This window comes from Dipteris shenzhenensis, chromosome 12 (genome assembly GCF_047967505.1).
Source record: "Dipteris shenzhenensis isolate YYH24624 ecotype China chromosome 12, Dip_SZ_1.0, whole genome shotgun sequence".
Lineage (NCBI taxonomy): Eukaryota > Viridiplantae > Streptophyta > Polypodiopsida > Gleicheniales > Dipteridaceae > Dipteris > Dipteris shenzhenensis.
In genome coordinates, this window is record NC_141607.1 from 16327746 (window position 1) to 16352091 (window position 24346).

The 24346-nt window shown below is 43.4% G+C and overlaps 1 protein-coding gene across 1 annotated transcript; it reads left to right on the top strand.

The window, feature by feature from the left end:
• The first annotated feature begins 721 nt into the window (after positions 1 to 721).
• LOC147895888 (uncharacterized) lies at positions 722 to 2819 on the top strand. The gene is made up of 2 exons (XM_087382561.1): positions 722 to 1728; positions 1816 to 2819. Exons 1-2 carry the CDS (start codon positions 1482 to 1484, stop codon positions 2019 to 2021), a joined length of 453 nt encoding a protein of 150 aa, XP_087238687.1. The 5' UTR covers positions 722 to 1481; the 3' UTR covers positions 2022 to 2819.
• Positions 2820 to 24346: the final 21527 nt, after the last annotated feature.

The following is a 24346-nucleotide window of genomic DNA, read 5'->3' on the forward strand; positions in this document are numbered from 1 at the left end:
AGGGGAATGATGGGTAGCAAGGAGCTAAGAGTCACATGTGTGAGTGAGTGTGAAATGGGAGCATTTAAGAGTCTTATTAAGTGCTATGGTAATATGGGAACATTTAAGAGTCTTATTGAAAATTCAAGACGGGCACGATACAAGTAGCATTAAAGAAATATGGCTTCAACGAAGAATCACTAAAGAAAACCTAGTGAAGGAGATAACTAAAAAGCTCCATATGTACTAGAGCAACCAAGAGAAGTAAAGAACTTACCATTAACTTTACTACTATTATTCAATTAAAGTCACTTGCTTTTAGGCTCTGGTCTGCAAAAGCCAACAGGAGCACAAGTACTAGAGGGGGGTGGAGAGGAGGTCCGATTTTTGTCCGAAGGAATCTGGTGCAATTGAGTATCTACAAATATTGTAATGTGGAGTATTGTCAATGTGACCTTTACATATTGCACTTATATCGATGTTTGCTAGTTCAATAGTCTTGTTATGTGCATGGTGGAGGCCTCTCCCCAATGCAGTTTTACCCAATGCCATCTGACAAGGGTGTTACCACGTTGGCTTCCTCGGCTCTCAAAGCTGCCCATTTTCATCTAGATCCCCTTCATTGTCTGCACTTCTCATGGAGGGAGCCTTTTAGCGAACCCCTGCAGACTGCAACACTGCAATCAATCATCTTTCACCCTGTCTTTTGTCTCAACTCTTCATTTGTTTGCTTGCAGCTTCATCTCTTCTACCTGGGTTTCTTTCTGTTTATTAGCCCCCTCATTCTTCCTTCCTTGCACCTCTCATGAAGGGAGCAAATACCTGCACTCTGCATCACTGCAATCCGTCATCTTTCTCCCTTTCTTTCTTATGAACTGATCTGTCTCTCCTACCTGGGTTCTTTCTGTGTAGCTCTTCATCTTTCCTTCCTTCCACTCTCTTACCCAACACCACTTTTCCTTTTGTACATCCGTCTTCTGTGTGGAACACTCTGCACTTGATCTCTCCTGCGTCTTCTTGCTGCTCAGCCTTGCCTGCATCTTTCCTATTGCTCCAGAGCCAGGCTACACTCTCTAATAGATTCCGAGCAACGCATACAGAAGCTACTCCTGCAGCCCATCACGATCTTCCCTGTTGCACTTCATCTTGCTTGTTAGCGTCACTCGCAGCTGGAGTTCTTTTGTGAGTCTACAGTGAGATGTAGTTTGCATCGTTCTAATCCCTCCAGAGCTAACGCACCCAAAGGCGAGCTGCGAAGTTGCATGTGGATTACATACAGTCCACAGTCCAGCTGCCCATAACGAATTTTCCATTTGTATCTCATCTCTCTCGTGAAGTCACTTGCAGCTAGCTAGATCTTTGCGAGTCCCGGAAGTACCCTGGTGTAATGTATTCGTATTCTTCCCATCCTTCCTATCTCTCGAGAGCATGTGCAAAGGCTGGCTGCATTGAAAGAATCGCTTAACCCAAAGAATCGCCCCTCCATATTGTGTGTGAAGATTATGGGTAATTGCCAGGCAACAGACATCGCAGCTATTACCATAGAATATCCAGGAGGCAGAGTGGAAAAGCACTTCTTAACCATTCCGGCGCACGAGCTAATGACGAAATATCCCGGCCATTTCGTGGCGATCACAGCGGTGGCACAGCAAGCATCGGCAACAGAACAGTTAAAGCCGGTGTTCAAGTTATTGCCCGCGGACGCCCCTTTGCGCGTGGGAAATCGATATCGACTGGTCAGCTTTGAGGGTAAGAATTCCTTGTGCTTCAGCGAACACCCTGCAGATTAAATGGTTTTCCTAGCAAAGCTTCTTATGATATGTCGCATGTTTGCAGAAGTGTTCACGTATTTCTCTCAAGGGGGAAGCGATGCGAGATGTAGCACTCCAAAAATCTTGCCAGAAAGTGTTGCGCAACGCGGGAGACCACAGATGAAGAGGCCTGCAAAGGAGCTAACGAAAGAGCAGCAGATGAGGCCTGGAGTCGCCCCCGGTTTGAGCATGAGCAAGAGTGCTGTCCAGAGTGACTCTTCCCATTGCTGAAGTAGGAGATTAAGCAACAAGTGTTGCCGCCTTCTTTCAATTGCTCTTGGCATCAAAGAATGCAATGCAGACTGGATGTTCTCATTGCTGAAGCGGAATGATCAACAAGCTTTCCCTCCTTTGAATTGCCCAGTGCAGATTGGCTGCTCTCGATGCTGAAGCAGGATCACCAACTTAGTTTTCCCTACTTTCAATTGCTCTGCAACAGAAAATCTCTTGCATTCTACATATGAACTTTTCCCTACTTGGAGAGATTAGGAGCTACTTCAACCTGCCAAAGCAGGATGACCAACTTTTATCCCTGCTCTCCAAGACTAGTAAAGTTTTGCCTGTTCCTATGAATCGCTCTGGCATCAGAAATATTACCGTGCAGAGTCGCATTTCTAAGGTTTTGCAGCTTCTTTGAATTACTCGAATTCTCTACAGAAAACCGTGTCTTAATCAGGTGGATGACCCTCTTATTACTATGAGTGTACTCCTTGCACAAATTTCTTTACATGCTCAAAGAGCCAGGGATGTCGTAGTCTACCTCATCCATTGATCACGTTATCGCATCATCCACCAGACCGTTGCTATGTTTCTTGGACACATTCCTTGTGCAACCAGGGATGCTTCATTATTTGAAAGAATACAGCTCCCATCGACCATTGAAACGAGTCCTTTCCATCCATGTAAACATGAATTGCTAGATCCAAACTATCTTGAGCTCGTTTTCCATGCACTAGAGCTTTCATTCATTCGTTGTTATTATTGTTCTTGAGACAAAGTTGCTGATGTAGAGCATATTTGCACGATGTAACAATGTGAAACCAACTCACATCTGTGGGCATCATAATTGAATACATGGATTCCATGGTGTGTATGGTCGTGTTTTCTGGTAAACCTATCAACAGTTCTTAGACTCTAGATGTCATGTTCTCACGAAGAAAGTTGTGTTCATGATAGGTCTGGCCAAATCATTGTAGGTGGGATTAGGAATCACCTTTCATGATTGTGGTAGACATTAAGAGTGTATTATGTTTAAGAATATATATGTATTGTATGCATCTACATCATCATAAGCTTGAGGTGTTTGCCTTGATCATGAAAGGGAATATTGCTTATATATTTTTTCAAATAAAGTGAGTTTGCTTCTTTTTTTAATTATCAATTGCCTAAAGCCTGAAAATCACTTCGAAGGCAGAAATGTTTAATAAGTAACTTTCATGAGCAATGTTTCATGAGTGAATTGTTTACTGGTAGAAAGACTAATGGTAAAATTTGACATATTCCATTGCCTTTCGTGTGTTTATCTTTCTCATGTCAAGGCAAGCTAGTTCTTTTTAAGTATGACATATATCAGCCTAATTATCATTCATCCCCTAATTTCAAGGGGGGGACATAATAATGGGTCTACTTTCTTCTAAAATCTATCTCTAATGCTACACAATGGCAATAACATGATTCCAAGACCAAGATTTTTCTAAAATATGGTAAAAATTTTCCAAGACCGAAGATAATTGCTAACCTCGCTTAGCATAACCTAAGCTAAGTTAAACTAACCTAGCTTATCCGAAGATAACTCAACTTAATCTAACATAGTTAAACCTAATGTAAGCTAACCCAACCTAACCTAACTTCATTTGGTGCATCCTAATGCAAAACTACATAGCCTAGTTTACCAGTCATGCCCAATGCAATAAGGTGGGAGGGAGAAAGGAGGTTGATAGAGGCACTGAGGGAGAAGAGTCGGTTGGCGAGGGAGGGAGAGGATGAAGTTGAGAGACAGAGAGGGGGTCAACATAGGGAGAGGAAGATGGGGGAGTTGAGTGGCTATAAGGGAGGGAAAGGGGGGGTTAAGAGAAGCGGGAAGGGGAGGTGAAGGTCGAGTGGGTGGGGGGGGGGGGGGAGAGAAGTGGGAACAAGAGTTAGTGATATCGAGGAGGGAGAAAGGGAGAGGGAAAGCGTTGTGTAGGAAGGAAGGGAGAGACAAAGGGCAAGGAAGATGGCTAGGAGGACTTGCACAGGAAAATTCGGGTAGGGGGTGCCATGTTAACTTAGCTTAATCGGATTCATTTGTGGAAGGGCTAGACTAACCCTAATCAAATTTTGAACTTTTACCCAAAAGGGGAACATATTCATCCCCTATTTTCAAAGTATTTACAATGCATTAGAAAGAGTGCCTAGAATGCTTTTCAATCATATGGAAATAGCACAAACAATATTGCTCAATGGAACCTAGCATAAAAACACTCACAAATGTGATTTATCACAATAATAATGGAGCGCAACAATCTTCCCTACTTTTAGTTATCATTTCCCCTAGATGGATATTTCACTCATACATAGAAGACGTCGTCAACCACCAACCTCTAAACAAAGTTCAAATGGTTCCATTATATATTACTTAACGTAAAAATGTTGCCCTTTAAAGTAAGTGCTCGAGTTGGGATTAACTCGAAAATAGAAGCAATGCTTGTATTATACCCTTGAATCTTGCACCCTTGAACTATCATGTTAGTATTGTTGAGAACAAAATTTTTATGTAGATCTTACAAGACTAGTGAGATCTTTGACTATTGGAGGGCCCCACTTTTCTTTAGCTCTAACTTCAGAGTCCCTTCACCTAGGACACTCAAGGTTCTCTTAATTCGATTCATCCCAAATAGTAGATTCCTTCTTAATATTTGATTTTAGACCCTCAAAGTGTTTTCTTTAATAACCTTAATTGAGATACCTCCTATGGATTGAGGTTTAGAATCATAGACTTGAGGGAGTACCTAGCTAAGATGTTTTAATCTTTCCCAAGAGATGAGGTTATTGCTTGCTTGAGCATCTACCACCACGGCCTGTATTCATCATGTTGCACCTGTTAATGTCAACTCTACCCAAACTTGAGATGGAGTAATATCTATCTCCTTAGTGCCCCAGTTTGTTGATGGGTACCTTGGGAAATTACTGGGGATCATTCGAGGGTTCGACTACCTCAGGATCCGTGGACTCAAGAGCTACTATTTGTCCATTCATCCAATCCGAGAGGTCTCTCCATAGATTAGAATGATCCCGTAATAGTGTTACGATGGGCATCTTTACCTTGATGGATAGAAATGAGGCCGATCCGGCACTATCTCGAGGCTTGGTGATTGGTCCCAAGCTTATTGATTCTGGCTCTTCAAATCCATACAAGCACATGTTATCATCCTCCTTTAGTTGTTGCAAGGTGGGGTCTTCTTCAAACATTCACTGCATTGTTGTGGACTTCTCCATTGAAGATTATGAGCTAATTTCCTCTTCCACTCTTTCAAGCACTTTCAAGGACTTAGAGGTTTGATTGACTTCCCAGTGCCTCAGATAGATCGTATCAGACCCCTTGCTTGCCTTCATTGTTTGCTCAAACTTTTCTTAGCACTTGTGTACCAACTTTTGTGCCTCAATAAGGCATTGTTTATGTACCAAGGGTTTCAAGTATTCATCATGGCCCTCAGGCATTGTGGCTCTTCCTTGAATAGGGGTTGATAGTAATTCCTTGACTTTTTTTGGGGGAAGGATTGTTGATCAGGCCTCCATTTGAGGGACTACCGCTAGAAGAAGATGACATCAAACCCATCCTGGATGATGACCTTATCATGGCCCTTTCTAATCTTATTGGTACGTTTAGTATTTCCACGTGTAGATGGGGTTGCCTCTCTAGGTTGGGATGCAATACCCTTGTCCCTTTTCGCTTGCTTACATAGCTCTTTACTGAAGGTGTTGGCTTGGGCCCTTGTAATTACATTCAAGGATACAAAGGAAACATGGCTTCTCTCAATGCTGAGAAGATTTAAAAAATAAGAAATTAAAATTTTTTATGAAGGCAAAAAATTCCTCCGACACAAAATTTCCATCAAAGAAAAATTCCGTCGAAAAAATCTTCTGTCGAACAAATTCCGTCAAAAATTCCCATTGCTACAACCGCGGGCGATTCTGCATATCCACCACCGCCGCAGGTGGTGGTGGAGAGGGAGGGGGTGGAGGATTAAGGGGGGGAGAAGGGGGAAGGGAGGGGGGGGGGGGGGAGAATGGGGGGTGGAGAGAAGGGGCAGAGGAGGGATGGGGTGGGGGAGTGGAGGGGGGGAGGGGGGGAGGAGGGGGGAAGGGGGAGGGGGAGGAAGGGAGGGTGGTGGTAGAGGGGGGGAAAGGGGGGGGGGGGGGGGGAGGGGTGGAGGTGGAGGTGGACGAGCGGGCGGGGGGAAAGGGAGAGGAGGAAGAGGGGGGCCGGGGTGGAGGTGGAGGTGGAGGGGGTAGAGGTGGAGGTGGAGGGGTGGGTGGGTGGTGGAGGAGGTGGAGGTGGAAGGGGGGGTCGGTGGTGGAGGAGGGGGGGGGGTGGGTGGTAAAGGAGGGGGAGTGGGGGGGGGAAAGTGGGTGGAGGGTGGAAGGGGGGGGGGGGGGGGGAGTGGGTGGAGGGGCGGGGGAAGGGGGTGGAGGTAGAGGTGGAAGGGGGGGTGGGGGGGGGGGAGTGGGTGGAGGGGGTGGGGGTGGGGGTGGGGGTGGGGGGGTAGAGGGGGAGGGGGAGGGGGTGGGGGTGGGGGTGGAGGGGGGCTAGAGGGGGTGGGGGTGGGAGGGGGAAGGGGGGGGGGGAAGGGGAGGGGGGGGTGTGGAGGGGGGGGGGGGGAGGAGAAGAGGAGGGGGGGGTGGGGGGTGGATGGGGGGAAGTGGGGGGGGGGGGGGGGGGGTGGAAACTTGATGGACATAAAACTTAAATTGACGGAAATTCAAGAGGAAGAGGAGATGGTCACTTGCAACGCTCTCCAAGTCTTTCTCGATGTAACAGGATTGTTGAGGGTGAATGAACGGTGGGTGGATGGCTAGGTTATTACTGTGAGAAGGGCTTGAAATAACTCATCGTGTGAGGATGGGAGTAGGGTGGTGGTTGATGGAGAGGGAGGAGGGTCTTATGTATGGCTCAAAATGGGGAAGAGGATGGATGCTAGATGTGGAAGAAGAAGAATGAGGGGGTGGAGTGGGTTTATATAGGAATGGGTGTAAGGTTAGGGTTAATCTTAACTCTTTCTGGGCCATAACTTTTCATGGTTAGCTCAGATCGCTCTTCTGTAAAAAGGTGAAATGTTCAAAATTGCGAGCTCTATGTATTGGTGTCCATTACCTAGCCTAATTTGTTCAAAATTGCGAAATGTTCTAAATTGTGAGCTCTACGTATTAGTGTCCATTACCTAGCCTGATTTGTTCTTCAAGTGGCTTCTTTTTAAGAAATAAAGAAAATTTCTTAAGGTAGTAACCGAAGGTTGATGCTTGGGGTTGATATGTTTGGCAAGAGTTGGAAAAAAAAATTACTCTCCTTGCCCATGAGTGTTATGCTCGTGAAAGTTCATAGTAGTTTGTTTTTTACACATACTTGCATATGTTGACTCATTACATGAGACACTAGTCCCCCCGACAATGGCTCCAAATGTTGGCTCTTTCCCACGGCTTCCATAGGTAAAGCACGGTATTCTCAATATGCAGGGTTCCGAGGCTTTTTGTCACCTACAGATATAATGGTATTGTCGTGTGTATGGCACTGCATCTTAGGACCTCGGGTCATATTCCGGTGAGAGACATAGGCTTAAGTGTGGTAAGCAACATAGTGCAAGCATGTGTGAAAGGAACGTGTATCATCATGATTGGGGTAATGAAGGCTTTCGCCTTCATTGGGGGTTGAAGGGTTTATTAGGAGTTTAAGGGTTAGAGGGAAGTTCAGGGTTCAAAAGGAGGTTCCAAGATTTTTTAGGAGGTTCCAAGGTTCAGAAGGAGGATCCAAGGTTCAGGATAGAGTACATGGTGGAGAACTTGTCTCCCTCGTAGATCATGGAGGTCAAGGGTTGAGGGACTAAGGGTTTAGGGGGAGCATAGGAGTGGGAGAGGAAGAAGGTGTAAGAGCATGGGGGGGCAAGGAGAAGAGGAGGAGGGAGGAGGAGGGAGGAGGAGGAGAGGGGAGGAGGAGGAGGAGGAGGAGGAGGAGGAGGAGAGAGGAGAGGGAGGGGAGGGGTTGCAAGGTTGGAGGAGAGGGAAGAAGGAGTTGCAAGGTTAGGACATGCTTTTGGACGTGGAGTGCAAGGAAGCATGGACACTTGGAGACAATTGCTTGGAATACCAAAGTAGAACTCAACACAATGCCCCAAAGAGTGTGGGCTTCATTCCACTATGGGGTATTTATACTAGTTGGAGAGTTTCTCTCTCTGCATGTAGGAATTGTAAGATATTCTCTCTCTACATGTAGAGCTTGCATATAGATTGCATGTAGGAGTTGCATGTAGAACTCGCATGTTGCATGTAGGAGTTGCATGTAGAACATGCATGTAGAACTCGCATGTTGTATGTAGGAGTTGCATGTAGGAATCACATGTAGAACTCGCATGTAGGGGTTGCAAGTAGAACTTGCACGTTGAGGATTCCTAAGAGAGATTATTCCTAGCCTTATGCAAGTACAAGCGAAGCTTTTCCACTACTCTTTCTGTGCTACCTAAGTCCATGTTGGCACAGAGACAACACCCAGCATGCATTGGGTTAAGGTAAATGCAACATGCAATAGGTTTTTAACCCCATGTACACTGGGTTGAGGGTTGATCCCTATTTTAGATCAGATTTGATGCATTAGTTATGCCAGATGGCAGATCTTGTAAGGTGTTAGGTTTTTAGTGGATGTCAATGGGTTAGTTGTTGTTGCTAACCCAGTGTGGTCAACTATTAATGCGACGTGGTCAATGGCTAATGCAATGCATTATAACCCCATGTGTGCTGGGTTAATATTAATGCAGTGTGTCTCTCCCAAACTCTATTGTTGATGATGGAAATATTAAAGATTCCTAAGCTTTTAGAGCTTCTATGCAATGTTTGCAGTGCGTGGGGACTACTTTTCTACCTACTCTACTACTTACAAACATGAAGCAATAAAAAAACAGCAAGAAACAACAACTTTTGAAGGGAAAATGGGATGTTTTGCTAAAAGTCACAGTTTTCTCATTTCAAACAACCTTGAAAATCGCTTCTAGCATGTTTTTGTTGGGATTTGCTATCACACACACCTTAGCAATCATGTAAACTACTTTTTACATATTTTGAACACTTAAAACACCAAAACTACTCCAAAATCACTCTAAATGACTTCCAACTCCTCCTTTCACTCACACCTTCCTATACACAAAAAACCAACATGTTTTCACTAAGCTTATTCAACGTCTGGCAATGGGTGGGTAATAGGAAGCAAATGTAATGCAAAAGTGCACCTGGAACTCCCTAGCAATGGTGCCAAAAATGTGCAGACCGATAGTGACTCGCGTGTAGTGGGGATCTTGCAAGAACGTCGATGGAGTACTCCTCCATGCTACATTTCTTTGAGAGCAGTGCCTGTAAATGCTATCGACTAGTGTCAATTCAGAGACTCCCGACTTCTTGTGATTGTGAATCCATAAGGAGAAGAAGAGGGGAGTGGAGAAGGGAGAGCAGGAGAAGAAGAAGGGAAGAGGAGAAGAGAACACGGCATTCACAAAAGGCACTATGAATGAACAAGAGACAACTCCATAGAGAAGAAAGAGAGCTTGTATTCCAATGTTTACAACCAACAAGTGAATACCAAAGTCAACCATTTGGCCTTTTGTACATACCACCTTTTGAAGGGAGAGCCAACCCTATTCCCTTTATATAGAAAGGAAGGAGCAAGTTAAGAAGGAGGTTTCACAAGCACAAGAAAGCTCAAACACACAAATATCCTCTTCTGAGAAAGGAGGTCTACGAAAAGGCCAAGCAAGAAAATATTTGCTTTAAAAATGTCTAAGCAAAGATCATGTTGCTTGGATCTACCCTAGAAACAAACAGGTGGGAGCTAAAGCCCCATGAAACCTACACAAAGAGAAGTACACGGTGCGTGTATTATTGGTTAAAGGTATTGAAAAGTACATCGAGGTAGAGGTTTGTCATGAGGATAGCACCCACATGTGTTGCCTATCATCAACAATGTGGGATCCAACTTTTGGTCCTCATGATTTAATGATGCATGGAAATATTAAGGGGAAAAAAGTAAGAATCATGGTTGATGATAGTACCACACATAATTTAATTAAGAAATTGAAATTTCATGAGAGTCCTCGTGCCCACAAATATATGGTCTCTCTGGCAGAGGGCAGTGATAAAAAGGTTTGGAACACCATGATACATGGTGTAGAGGTGGACATTCAAGGCTATCAAGATGACTTGAATTTCCAAATTATGCATCTTGACAAAAGATATGTTGTTCTTGGTTGAGAATGATTGTAGAGTCCTAGGCATAGCTGGTAGTGGAATTATTTAAACGAATCCCATATTTTTGAAAAAGATGGAAGAGTTTTCTTGTAATGCTTTTTTGAACTATTTTATATTTATTTAATCTAGATACTAGATTCAAATTCTTTGGCCAAGGGACTAGATTCAAATAATCCTATCTTCGGGGCATTTTTTTATTTTAAGCCCTACATGCACTCATTTTGAAGTCCCGGTTCTAGGAGTTAGATCTATAGATCCCACACATTAGTCAAATATTTTGGATCACTGCCCCCATGTGTCAATGCTCCCACACATTAGTCAAATATTTTGGATGACTACCACCATGTGTCAATGACAATATTAGGCTTGATCACCTGGATCAAAGACAAAGTCAATCAAAAGATAGCTGTGTACATGACTGCATGTATTGTTGTGTGTTGAACATGTCAAAAGTTGTTGTGGACTATGCATCTGCTCAGTAGAAGAGGCATCTAGATGTGAATCAAGTCAATGTAGCTATGGAGAACAAATCCAGTAGGTTGTGACAAACAAGGGTGTCACCAACCCAAAAGAATTGGGTAACGTCGGAGGTATGCTGCAACAGAGAAATCTCTATCATATGATGCAAGGTCATAGAATACTGCATAGTCGGTTTGGAGAGAGTGATCCAAGGGCTACATAAAAGCTGGGGCCAAACGTGATACTTTGCTCTGTTGAAGAGAGGCTCGTAAAACTAGCAAGGTAAGTTAATCTATCAAACCTGTATGCTCGACTATCATGAGTTGAAGGTCATTTGATGTGTGCATGGCTAAACATCAATCGGCACAGGATGTAGCATATGTCATAGGCTCGCCAAGAAAGAGTTGATAGTAAAAAGGCCTAGAAGCCTAAAATACAACTGAGAATGCATAAGATATCCCTAAGGAATAGGAGGTGTCGAATGCTGATGTCGAGATAGATCTATAATCGTGGATCCAACCACTGATCTGCATCGAGTATGGATTGCACACGACAAGTGTAAGTGCATGCTAAAACACTGAAGTTCCCAAGGTTATGCTATGGCTGAACTTGATTATGTCCACTGCACTAGGCCAAGACAGCATTGATGCATAAATATGCTCATGTTGAGGAATGATTTGTAAAGTCACACATTGTTGACTATTTTTTGGCATTGGTTCCTACACGCATACACATCAGCCTTGTATCTCCTCTTGGCTACTCCCAACACCTAGTTGTCATGTTCCTTTTATAGGTTTGATCCTTGGCACACAATTATTCTCCATCACACGACTTGGTTCATAGATTTACAGGTTTAGCGTAAGACCCTCAGTGGCAGAACTCACACAGTGTTCTTATGGGTAGACACTCTCATTGGTACATGGGTAAGACTCTTGCATAGAGCACCAGACCACCTCTAGCATGGACTTATTTACATCACATAGTTGACAATACACTAGTCATGACCCCGGATGACATCTGTGATGGAAAGAGAACCTACTTTGATCATTCATTGCCATAGGATATGTACCCTTGTTTTACGACGGTGACTTGAGCATCTTGGCCTTTAGAGATTAGACACAGATGTTCCAAACGTTAGCATGGATCAAAGTTTTTGATCATACACATTTGTTGGTAAGCCTTAGCATGAGGCACATTTGATGGTAAGTCCTCAGCACGAGACAGCAGTCCCATTGACATCAGCACACTTTGATTCCAGTGATGTACATCCATCACATTCATGCATGGATTTGACTCCATCTATTGTCACACCAGATGCAGATACATAGTAGGAGATCAGTTATGATCATGCAATTATTTAGGAGGTAAGTCCTCAGTATGAGGCACTCACATCTTCAGCAACATGCAGAGATACATGCCATAGTACATGTAGCTCTTCAGGTGATTCCTTTCCACCATCCATCATTGATTCTTTCACCTCTGATATAGATCTTATCACATCCTTGGACATAGTTTCCAAGAGTAGTTCAGATCAGCAGATCAATCTACAGGACATTCCAACATCAGCTCAGTCATGCTACATTACGCCACTCTTGGGTCTAGTTATTACTACCTCTTTCGATGGGTGGCACATGTGTGCAAGATATATGCAACAATCCTGAATCCGAGGAGGAAGATCACTCTGCCAACTGTCACATTGATAGATGGAACTACCAATGCAAGTGTACTAAACTGGTGTATCAGATGTATGAATGTGTATACCGATGATAGATCCAAAGGGACTTATGTTGATGGAAACTGATCAAGTGATATGGCAATGGCTTATTTGGCTTGTCTGAGTTTAATCTACTCTAATGATGCACTAGTCTAAAGCTAGACTACACATCAAAGGGTCAAATGCAACAAAATTAATTTTAGTTCGTTCATTTTTATGTGCTGGGTACATTGCAATGGAGCAAGAGGTGGTTTCGATGATGAATATTTAAGGTTCCAACCTTGGGAAGGTCAAGCTACAAATCTAATGTGCTCATCACATAGAGCACGATCTGGCGACCATTTTTGCTTTTTCAAGCACTGCGAAATTCCACCTTGATCAAAAGTTATGACTCTCAGAAGAATGGCCAAACTTTGATCCCAAGAGAGTGGTCAAAAACGGTGATGTAGATGGAGGGTGATATGGTAGTGTGGCATTGCAATGGTGGAAACATGCTGCTCACAAAGCTGTGCCTATGTGACATTGTGTAATGATATGGCATGATGATGTTTTAGTGCCACGTGTCATGATAACATGTTAGGCTAAGGTGGTAGGTGATTGAGCAGGTTGATGTGGACTGCCTGCATGGCAGCGCTGACGTGGCTACACAAGTGGCTACTAATGTGGTAGCTAACTATGCTAGTGTTGATGTGGCAATAACTGCTGATGTGGTAGTGAGGTGGCAGCCTGGAAGTGGATTATTGATTGGTCCAGTGATGTGGCTTTAGAGCTGACATGGTAGGATAAGGTGGTGATGTGGCATGCCAACGTGATCGATGATGTGGCCAATGATGAGGTGGTAATCTACCTACATGGCAAATGATGTGGCAAGATAATATTGCTTGATGACATGGTAGGTGTAGCTAGCCTTGTTGATGTGGTAGATCTGGGATGGTGACATGGTAGATAAACTGTCCACGTGGAGGATAAGATAAGGAGTGCCACGAGTCAAAATGAAGGCCACCCCTACGTGATAAACTAACAAAATCTTGAAGATGCTGACAAAATCTTTGAGATTCTGTCATGTAGCATTGATAAAGGAGTTAGTTGCTTTGTTGTGGGGTTGTGCCTTGGAGTCATTTGACTAAGCTGTGGGCCACTAGCCGTACGTGTAGGGTGAGGAGCGTCACTAGCCGTACGTGTAGGGTGAGGAGCTCAATTAAGTCGCTCTGGAGTCGCTATTATGCTAGAGGCGTTGTTTCTGTTGTAGATGGTCGGCTGGTTGTTTATTGGCTGTGATGAATGGGGCTGGAGTTACATGAGCGGGAGCAATTGGTCGTGGATATTGGTTGCTAAAGCGTGGAGCCTCTGTGTGTTAACGTGGTGGTTGAGTTGCGGGTTTGTTGAAGGCTTGAAGAGTCATTGGACGCTGGAGGAGCCCCTCTGTTGGTGGATGGTCGACCGGCTGGTTGTTGGTTGTGAGTGCTGGAGTTACATGAGTGGGAGCAGTTGGTCATGGATGTTGGTTGCTAAAGCATGGAGCCTCTATGTGTTAAGCCAATGGTTGAGTTGCAAATTGCTCGGTTCGTTGAAGGCTTGAAGAATTGTTGGACGTAGGAGCATTGCATGGGCGGCGTAGGTCATTGTAGTCTGCCGATCGTTGATGGAGTGTTTCGTTGAGAGCTGCTGTGGAATGCCATTGGAGGTCTGTCGTCGCCCATGAGTATCAATTGGAGCTAGAGCCACTATGAGTGCGAGCTAGTTGTCTCACGTTGGAGCTTCTTCTACATTCTTGGTGGCTGGAGTTAGCTGTGTGAGAAGTGAGGCTAAGGACTCATTTGTCCTATTGTTTGGTAAGTCACTTGGCTACGTACTACCCGAGTGGTGATCTTGCATGAGAGTCGTGGGAGGCCGAGTGCTTTGTACAACATCTAGGCTATTGATCGTCTTTGTTGAAGCTTTGGAGCGTTGGAGACGAAAGGAGCTACATACTAGTCATTTGAGGTTGCTATCCCGCATTGCGAATAAGCGACATTGTTGCTTTGCATGTGCGTTGGAGGTGCGTTGTTGGGCTGTGGGACTCTACATTGAAGGTCGCCTTGCTTGAGGTGGCCCCTCTAGGGGTAGTCTTGGCTGACTATAGAGTTGAGGCTGTTGCTTTGCTAAGTCATCGTTGATTGCTATAGTAGAGTTTGGTCTATCGGCCTTTGTAAGGCCTTTCTCACTTGGACATACAAGAACTCTCTCTCTTTCAGTTTCTCACAAAGAGTAGAAACTCTCTTTCGCACATCAAAAAATGAACTGTCTCACAAGGCCGTCTCTCTCAATGAAATCCTAAATGGACAAGGAGATCTCTTGAGATCTCTCACAAAAACGCAGAACAAAGTCTATTTCTCATTGGACACTCAAGAAATTACTCAAGGAGATCTCTTGAGATCTCTCACAAAAACTCAAAACATAGTCCGTTTCTCATCGAACACTCAAGAAATTACTCATAACTTAATCTCCATGAAGTAGAATGGAGAGCATCCTAAATCGAAATGGAAAGGAAGATGAGCTCTACAAGAAGAGTTAGAGGAGGCCTCATAGGGAGGGCTTGTGAATAGATAAGGACATGCAAATGATGTATTGAAGTGCCAAAAATGCTAAGTAAATAAGGTTGAATGCCTTAAGATAGGAGGTCCCCTACATCCCTGGAGATTTCATCTAGCAAATGGGAAAGTATCTCCATGGATTTTACTATTAGATTACCTAGGACACAGAGGGGCCACAACTCTGCATGGGTAATTGTGGATCACTTGACCAAGATGGCTCAATTTATTCCAAGAAATGAAGAGTTTAAAACTTTAGAATTAAAAATGCTACTCGTGGAGCATATATATATATATGCCAAGTATGGAAATTAGTTCCATCCAACCTCTTAAAAAAGCTCTTAGCTTCCATGGCAAGGTCTTACCCGAGGGCAGTGTCTAGTGCCTTACAAGTGAAATATGAGCAATAAAAAATAATCCTTCAAAGAGTAACTACTTGAATACTTTGACTTGGATTTCTCTATGTGACTTAAGTAAATGTCAAAGCATAAGGCAATTAGTCAGAGCAACATTTATGCAAGATGTCTAAGCAAAAGATGACCAAGTAGATGCTAGAAAATGAGCATAGCAGACTAAAAATAAATCTTGGTCAAACTACCAGTCAAACTTTGACTGTCCAAAGTCAAACTTAGACTTGCATAGTCAAGCTTTCATGGCCAAAGAGGCAACTCAAGAATCTGCTCCAATTCGTCATGTAGAGGTCGAATTTCAAAGGGGTTTTGCATTGGAGAGGAAGGTAAACATGTAAAGCTTCACCCTCAGAAAGGAATTGCACAGAAGATAAACATGACACCCAGCATTGTAGAAGAACCATGGACTGGTTTTTTGACAAAATCTACCCGAATGTTGCTCCAAATGAGCTCAGACTTAATAAGCAGCAAGGTCGTGATGTCGCCCAGCTCCCTCTGGAAGGAATTAGACAATGTTGCTCTCCACAGTGAGAACCAGGAAGAAGGTCGACACAGAATCCTGAGACAATGCCGCCCTAAAAATGGCGAGATAGCTTGTATAGCTCGTTCTACAGATTTGCCCTGACCTTGGGAAGACTCTCCTGAAAGATGAGATGCTAAGAATGCAAGTTTGAAGAGAACTCTCACTTCCAAAATCGACTTTGGAAGGGAAGGTGGAAGATGGAGGTGAGGAAGAAGATGATGATGTGGCACAAATGGGCTCAAGGAGGATCAAAGGGCTCTGATACCATGTTGGGAAACTGAAAGGAAAGCATGGAGTGAACACAAACTAAGAATTCTTGCTTATAGAATGAAGAAAGGTGAGGTCTTTATGTAGGCACCTCTTACATGATCACTGACATCACTGATGACCTCTGAGCTCCACAATCATCTCCTCAATCTGCTCCTAGATTCTCTCAATCATCCTATGTGGCATCTACCACCACCTAACAGTGCTTATGGGCACCTAACTATGCCTCTAGCACACACACACATAGAAACCAAGGTGTGCCTGGGGCATACACCTTGAGATATCCCATCATTAATTGCCTCCCAATGCCTCTTTCCTGGATACCGGCTAACAACTCCCATATACCGGCTAACAACTCCCACTGCAAATGCAATGTCTGGTCTAGTAGCTATCATAGCATACATAAGACTCCCAACCGCTGATGCATAAGGAACTTTGGCCATCATGGCCCTCTCCTCATTTGATTTGGGACTATCTGTATGACTCAGTTTCACATATGGAGGCAATGGAGTACTCATTGCCTTCCCCCCCTCCATATTGAAACGCTACAATACTTTTGTAACATACTCCTTCTATGAAAGCCAAAGGAGTTTCCTACTCTGATCACGCATGATGCACATACCAAGAATATGACTTGCAAGTCCCAAATCCTTCATATCAAAGGCCTCATGCAACTTGGCCTTTAATGCATCTAGCTCATAAGTATTCTTGCTAGCCAATAGCATATCATCCACATATAGTGCCAGGAGTATCAGGCTATTATCCTTAGCCCTTTTAGTGTAGAGGCAGTGATCAATTTCACTCCTTCTAAAACCCTGGGACCAAATGAAAGCATCAAACTTATGATACCATTCTCTACGCACTTGCTTAAGACCATAGAGACTCTTCTTCAGCTTGCAAACTAAATGTTCTCTGCCCTTTTCTTCAAAGCCTTCCGGTTGCACCATGTAAATTTCCTCGTGCAGATCCCCATGCAAGAAAGCTGTCTTGACATCCATCTACATAAGCTACATATCCTCTGCTGCCACTAGTCCAAGCATGCATCTAAGTGTGGTCATCTTCACAACCGGAGAGAATATCTCATCAAAGTCCACACCCTTCTCTTGCTTGAACCCTTTAGCGACCAAACGGGCCTTGTACCTAGGCACATCATCACCTGTGACCTTCATATTGTAGACCCATTTAAATGGCAATGCTTTCTTTCCATGTGGCAAAGAAACCAAGTCCCAAGGCTTATTCTTCATAAGTGAACTCATCTCTAATTACATAGCATACTCCCACTTGCATTGATCCTCGCGCATCATAGCCTTTTTATAGCAAGAAGGCTCCCCACAATCAGTAAGCATCACATAGTCTACCCCTGGAACAAACCTATCAGGCGGTCTAGACACTCTAGATGATCTTCTCAAGGGCATTTCAGCTTGCTGTCCCACCTGCATATCAGCCACATTTGGCTCATCATTTCCACTAGATGATCCATCATCTACCCTTGATTGTATACCTGTGGGAGTACTTGGTGGTACCATTTCTTGCACATTTGGTGCATGGACAGCTTGCTGTCTATCAACATATGCAGGTGGATTCACATCCTGGAAAGTGATTCTCCTCATTTCCACATTCCTCATGGCTGCCTTATGCATCTTCTTCTCATTGAAGACTACATCATGGCTGCATATGATCTTCTTTGCTTCTGGATCCTAGAGACCATCTCTCCACTTTCACCATAACCCAGAAAGATGCATTTCCTAGACTTAGGATCTAGCTTCTTTCGAAGCTCTTTTGGCACATGTGCATATGCCTCACACCCAAATATACGCAAATGAGAGTAAGAGGGCTTCTTGCCACAACATGCCTCTTCAGGAATACTCTTACTAGGTGATCTATTGATCACGTGCACTACAGTCTTCATTGCCTCAGCCCAAAAACCACCAAAAAGACTTGCATTGGAAAGCATGCATTGCAACCTTTCTTGAATGCTACGGTTCATCTTTTTTGCAACTGGATTTTGCTCTAGAGTACGAGGGGATGTGAGCTCCCTCTTAACCCCACGTGTATCATAGAAATGCTAAAAGTCATGACATAGATACTCTCCACCATTATCAGCCCGTAGGCATTTAAGCATTCTACCTGATGGAGAGGAGGTCTTAACGGAGAGTAACAAAGAAAGGGAGAACACCGAAATTGTGGGTGCTAACTCACCCATATCAAGGTAAGCTCTTATTATGTATGTATGGTACAATCTAACACCCCCCCTCAATGTCCACTCGTAGGTGAACTACCTAAAGATGACCCTGAAGCTGATCCTTCTTGAGTGCCTTGGTGAAGATATCTACTCCATTTTGCTCTGTTGGACAGTAGACCAATTCCACTATCCTGTCCTCAATCAAATCATGTACATAGTGGTACTGAATCTCTATATGTTTTGTGCGTGCATGAAACACTGGATTTTTAGCAATGGCCATGCAACTTTGATTGCCGCAGCTCAGCACACTTGCCTCATCCTCTTGCACTCCCATGTGCCATAAGATCCTCCTCAGCCACACTGCTTTACAAGCAGCAAAACATGCTACCTTTTGTACTCAACCTCGGTAGAAGATGATGCCACTATTCGTTGTTTCTTACTGATCCAAGAGAAGATACTTGAACCTAAAGAGAAACAATATCCAAAAACTGATTTCCTGGAATCAACATCTCCAGCCCAATTTGAGTCACAATGACCAGCCAAGGAAGTGCCTATACCATAAGTGATGCCATAATCAAGAGTGCCCTTCACATACCTGAGCACCTGCATCCCTGTATTCCAATGATTTTCTCGGGGCTTATTGGAGAACCTACTCAAAACGCCAACATCAAAATTGATGTCTGGTCTGGTGTTGCATAGATAGATGAGATTGCCGACCAACTTCTTGTACCTCCTGATGTCTGCTACTGATGGTGAGGCATCCTCCATAGACAGCCTCGCATTTACCTCCATAGGTATAGCTATCTCCTTGCACTCAGACATACCAAATGCGTTCAAGATCTCCCTTGCATATTTCTATTGAGAGATGAAGATCTTGCCTGGCTCTTGCCAGATTTCAATCCCCAAACAGTAGTGCATCAAGCCTAAGTCTATCATCTCAAACTCTATGCTCAATGCCTTTCTAGTCTATTGGATCATGTCTTCATAGTCACCTATAATAAGGAGATCATCCACATATAGAACAATAATAGCAGGTTTTCCACCTTTCCTGTACACATATAAGTTAGGATCTGAGGCACATTTTTTGAAGTTTAATTTATGAAAAAATTTGTCTATCTGTTGGTACCATGCTCTTGGGGCCTGTTTCAGCCTGTACAGAGCCTTCTTCAGCTTACATACCTTGTTCTTAGAATGTGGGGCCTCAAACCCGTGGCTGAGCCACATACACCTCATTGTTGAGGTCACGATTCAAGAATGCTGATTTAACATCCATTTGATAAACTGGCCACATTTTATGAGTAGCCACCGATAGTACTGTGCGAATAGTGGTCATTTTGGGGTAGTCAGAGCGAAAGATTCTTGAAAATCAAACCCTTCAACCTGCGAAAATCATTGTGCAACCAATTTGGCTTTGTACTTTTCCAAAGTCCCATTGGCCTTGTATTTTACCTTCCAAACCCACTTGGTGCCAATAACCGTTCTGTTAGGTGGTCGATCTACCAACTCCCAAGTTTCATTCTTCATGATGCTGCCATATTCTACTCGCATAGAGTTTTTCCAATATCGGTCTGCAAGTGCTTCCTCCAAACTCACAAGCTCCTTTACTTCTACAACAATCTCAGCCATCAAGGCCATATTGACTATGTGAGCAGAAGCCCTCCTCGATTCTCTAAGATCGCCTTGGTCCATCTGCATGCTGCTCAACAGATATAGGCATCTGGTTATACTAGTCGTAGAGTTGCCTTACCCATTGTGGCAATGGCTTTTTCGATGGTATAACAACAGGTTGGTGACTTATACCTTCATCATCTGATATTTTCTCCTCCTTTATAGCTCCTGGGACAGGTCCATAGTGAATTACCTCTTTGCTTGATGATAAAGTGGAAGAGCTCTTCTCTGCCTCCACTACATGTGGCTCCTCCCTGAACACCACATCGTGGCTCGCTATGATCTTTTTTGCCTCTCGGTCATACAACTTATAGGCTTTCTTCTCATCACAATAGCCTAAGAAGATACATTTGGTGCTTTTCGGTTGTAGCTTATTTCTCTCTTTGTCTGGTACATGCGCATAGCATTCACACCCAAACGTTTTGAAGTAGGAGATAGATGGCTTCTTACTGTTGTAAGCCTCATGTGGTGTTTTACGTTTGAGTGCCTTTGTATAGTTGCGATTAAGGATGTAAACCGCAGTATTGACAACCTCAGCCCAAAAGTGGTTTGGCAGTCCAGCATCTTTCAACATACACCTCCCCATCTCCACAGTGGTCTGCATTCGGCATTCAACAAAGTATGTTCATTCCTGTCATGATCATGTATCCCAACCGACAATGCCACAAAGAGACGAATGGCTGCTCGGTCACATTGATTACATTATCTCTTATGCCTGACACATGCATTGAGTACAGCGTTCCATGCTTGGAGCCTCTAGTAATCATAAGTGACCCTTTGCTAATTTTCCATGTATTGTTGCCAAAAAACACATGATAGCCATCATCATCAAGCTGTCCCATACTTATCAAGCTCTTTTTCAGATTTGGAACATGCCTAACATTCTTGAGTATAAATGTAGAACCATTATGAAGAGACAAGTGTATATCTCCCACTCCAACAATGTCACATGGATAATCATTTCCAAGTCTCACGGTTCCTTTCCTTCCTGCATCATAAATGGTAAACCACTCCCTATGTGGAGTGACATGGAAAGATGCTCCTGAGTCTAGTATCCAATTCGGTGACAATGCATCATCACTAAGACTTCACAAGAAAAGCATGCTCAAACATAGAGGCATAAAGAATGTCACCCTTATCACTATTGTTACTTATGGCATTCACTTCCTCTATATTGACCATGGATTTCTCTTCCTTCTTGGGCTGCACATTAGCTTTGCCTTTGCCTTTATCATTCTTCCATTTGTAGCATTCCTTTTTGAAATGGCCTTTCTTCCCATAATAGAAGCATTCCAAATCCTTTTTGGCATGGGATTTTCCTCTAGATTTGCTTCTAGACTTACTTGTATTTCTGTCATGGTATTTCCCCCTGGAATATGACCTCCCTCTCACATTGAGAGCACTTGAACTTTTAGTTCCAGCATTGTTCTTTCTACTTACCTCCTCAGTGAGAAGGCTACTCTCAACATCACTGCTTGTCAGGCCTCCTGCATGGGCAGAATTGCTTATAGCAGTCCTAAAAGTGTCCCAACTTTCAAGAAGGGTGACCAATAAGAACATTGCCTTAACGGAGTCATCAAAGGCAATTTTCTGAGCTGAAAGTTGACTGAAAGTTGTGTTAAACTCATTTAAATGGCTAGACATTGAAGTCCCTTCTTCCATGCGAAGATCTATGAGTTTCTTCAGCCAATACACTTGACAAGCAGCACTCTGCTTCTCATAAAGATCATGCAACTTTGCCCACACACCATAGGCACCACTTGCAGTATCTTTCACATTGAAATACACCGATTTTGAAAGTGTGAGCATGATCGTGGAGCGTGCAAGCTCATCCAATTCCTTCCACTTTTCATCATCTTTCCAATCCTCTGGCTTTATGCCTTTGCGTTTTATAGGCTTTACTTGCTTCTTCTGCTTGCTTCTTCTGCACCAGAACATTGTAGATTTGCTTCTTCCAATAGGAGAAGTTTGTGCCATCCAACTTCTCAATGTTAAACAATGCATTCTCTGATGCCAAAGCAATCACAATGAATGACAGAACAACCAGGATACACTGCACCAATGTACCAAAGTCAAGCTCAAAAAATATCAACTACAATGACAACAGCCACACTGTCACTGTCACAAATACATGTTCTGATGTAAGTGACCTCAGGGCATCCCAAAACTAGCCAATAGCTTTTGCACGGTAGCTCCGATGCAAAAAGTGTAAACAGAAGAAATGTAGCTTGTAGAAAACTCTACAACTTCTCAGTTTATATCAAGTCCAAAATTCTTACAGATTTCCTTATATCTGCTGTTGGATGCCACCACCTGCAAACTTTTACTGCTGTAATAACAGTCTGCAACAGTTTTGGCTTGTTTTGAACTGTCAATATCTTCCCAACCAATAGATCTACAAACTTCTAGTTTACTGCAGGTCCAAATTCATTATGGATTTTTTGATATTCATTGCTAAATGCAGCCCCCTGCTCACTTTTTCTAGCTGCTGTCATAAATGTCAAAACTGTAAATCATGGATATACCGGGCATCATAACTTTTTTTCTAAATCTTGAATTGAAATGCTTTCAAAAACAAGATTGTAGATTGTCCAAAAAACTAAAACTTCTTAGTTCAACTCAGAAGACAATTCCTCATGGATTCTCTGATATTCACTTCTGAAAACAACCACCTGCTCACTTTTTACTACTGTCACAAGACTGCAAACTGCCAATCACCAACTTTTCCTGAAGCATTTGAGGCATAAACCCCAATGAAATAGCCCAACAATTCTGAAAATTGTTGTCCAAAAAATTCCCTTCATGGGAAGAGTATTGCACACACAAAAACTGGGATACAAGACAGCTTCAGAAAAACACTGCTCACTTATGCTCATTTTCTCAAGTAAACAAAGGCTCAAAATGCATCAATTATAAGCAATCACTTTCAGCCAACCTTTGGCTTGATATGCATCAACTTGAAGGCATAAACCCAATTGAAATCTGAATGTACCAGCCGCCTTTGATCAACTAGAGTTCGCCACAAGCAAAAGACGTTTTTGCTTTTGAGCCCTAAAAAAGTAACTTCCAGTGGCTGGAATTGCAAAGCAACGGTCGTTTTTGACCGTAGATAGATAATATTCCTTCTCCCCTGCTCAAACAAGGCAATAGATTGCTTAAACAGTCAAGGCAACCTAATATATATGGCTGAAACAGTAAAAACGAGCTAATATACGTTAAAATCCAGCTCCCAGCGGCAGCCCACGGGCAGTAGGAGACTCTACGCAACAAGTTCGGGCTCTTGGCACAGCAACACTGCAATGCTATAGTCTCCTTGTTGGCTTTGCTCAACCAAGCTCTAATACCAGTTGATGGAGAGGAGGTCTTATCGGAGAGCAACAAAGAAAGGGAGAACACCGAAATTGTGGGTGCTAACTCACCCAGATCAAGGTAAGCTCTTATTATGTATGTATGATACAAAGGGGTATATACTAGGCCATTGGCCTTTACCCCAACACTACCTGACTGATTCTCAACCAAGGCCAGCCATTTCTGAAATACCTGGAACACATTACTCTTCCGAGCTATAGCATAAGCCCACACTTTCCTAGTTGCATCATCAATGAATGTCACATAGTATTCAGCCCCACTTAATGACCGTGTAGGCATGGGACCACATACATCTGAATGCACCAAATCAAGCTTTTCAAACTCTTTCTTTCCCCTTCTTTTATGGGCTGATTTAGTCTACTTCCCATAGAGACAGTGCTCACAAAATTCAAAATTAGAGAAACTTAAATGTGATACATAACCCAAACGGAAAGATCCCATTTTGGCTCATATGGTCCAACCGGCAATGCCATAAAGAAGTGCTTGGTTGCTCGGTTATTGCAACAACATGATCAAACACCCCTGATACATGTAAGGGATACAAAGTCCCACACTTGGCACCCCTGGCCAAAAGCATAGAGCCCTTTTGAATTTTCCAATTCCCAGAACCAAAGGTGGTCTGAAAACCAGCATCATCTAGCTGACCCGTTGAAATGAGACTCTTGGTCAGCTTAGGCACATGTCTCACATTTTTTAAAATAAATGCAGACCCATTTGCAAAAGAAAACTTTATGTCACCTACTCCCACTATGTCACATGCATCGTCATTTCCAAGATGCACACAACCTGTCTTTCCACTGTCATAAGTGGAGAACCATTCCCTATGGGGAGTAACATGGAATGAAGCACCAGAATCCAAAATCCAATCTTGGGAATATGCATCATCTGAAGTGGTAAGCAACTCTGCAGA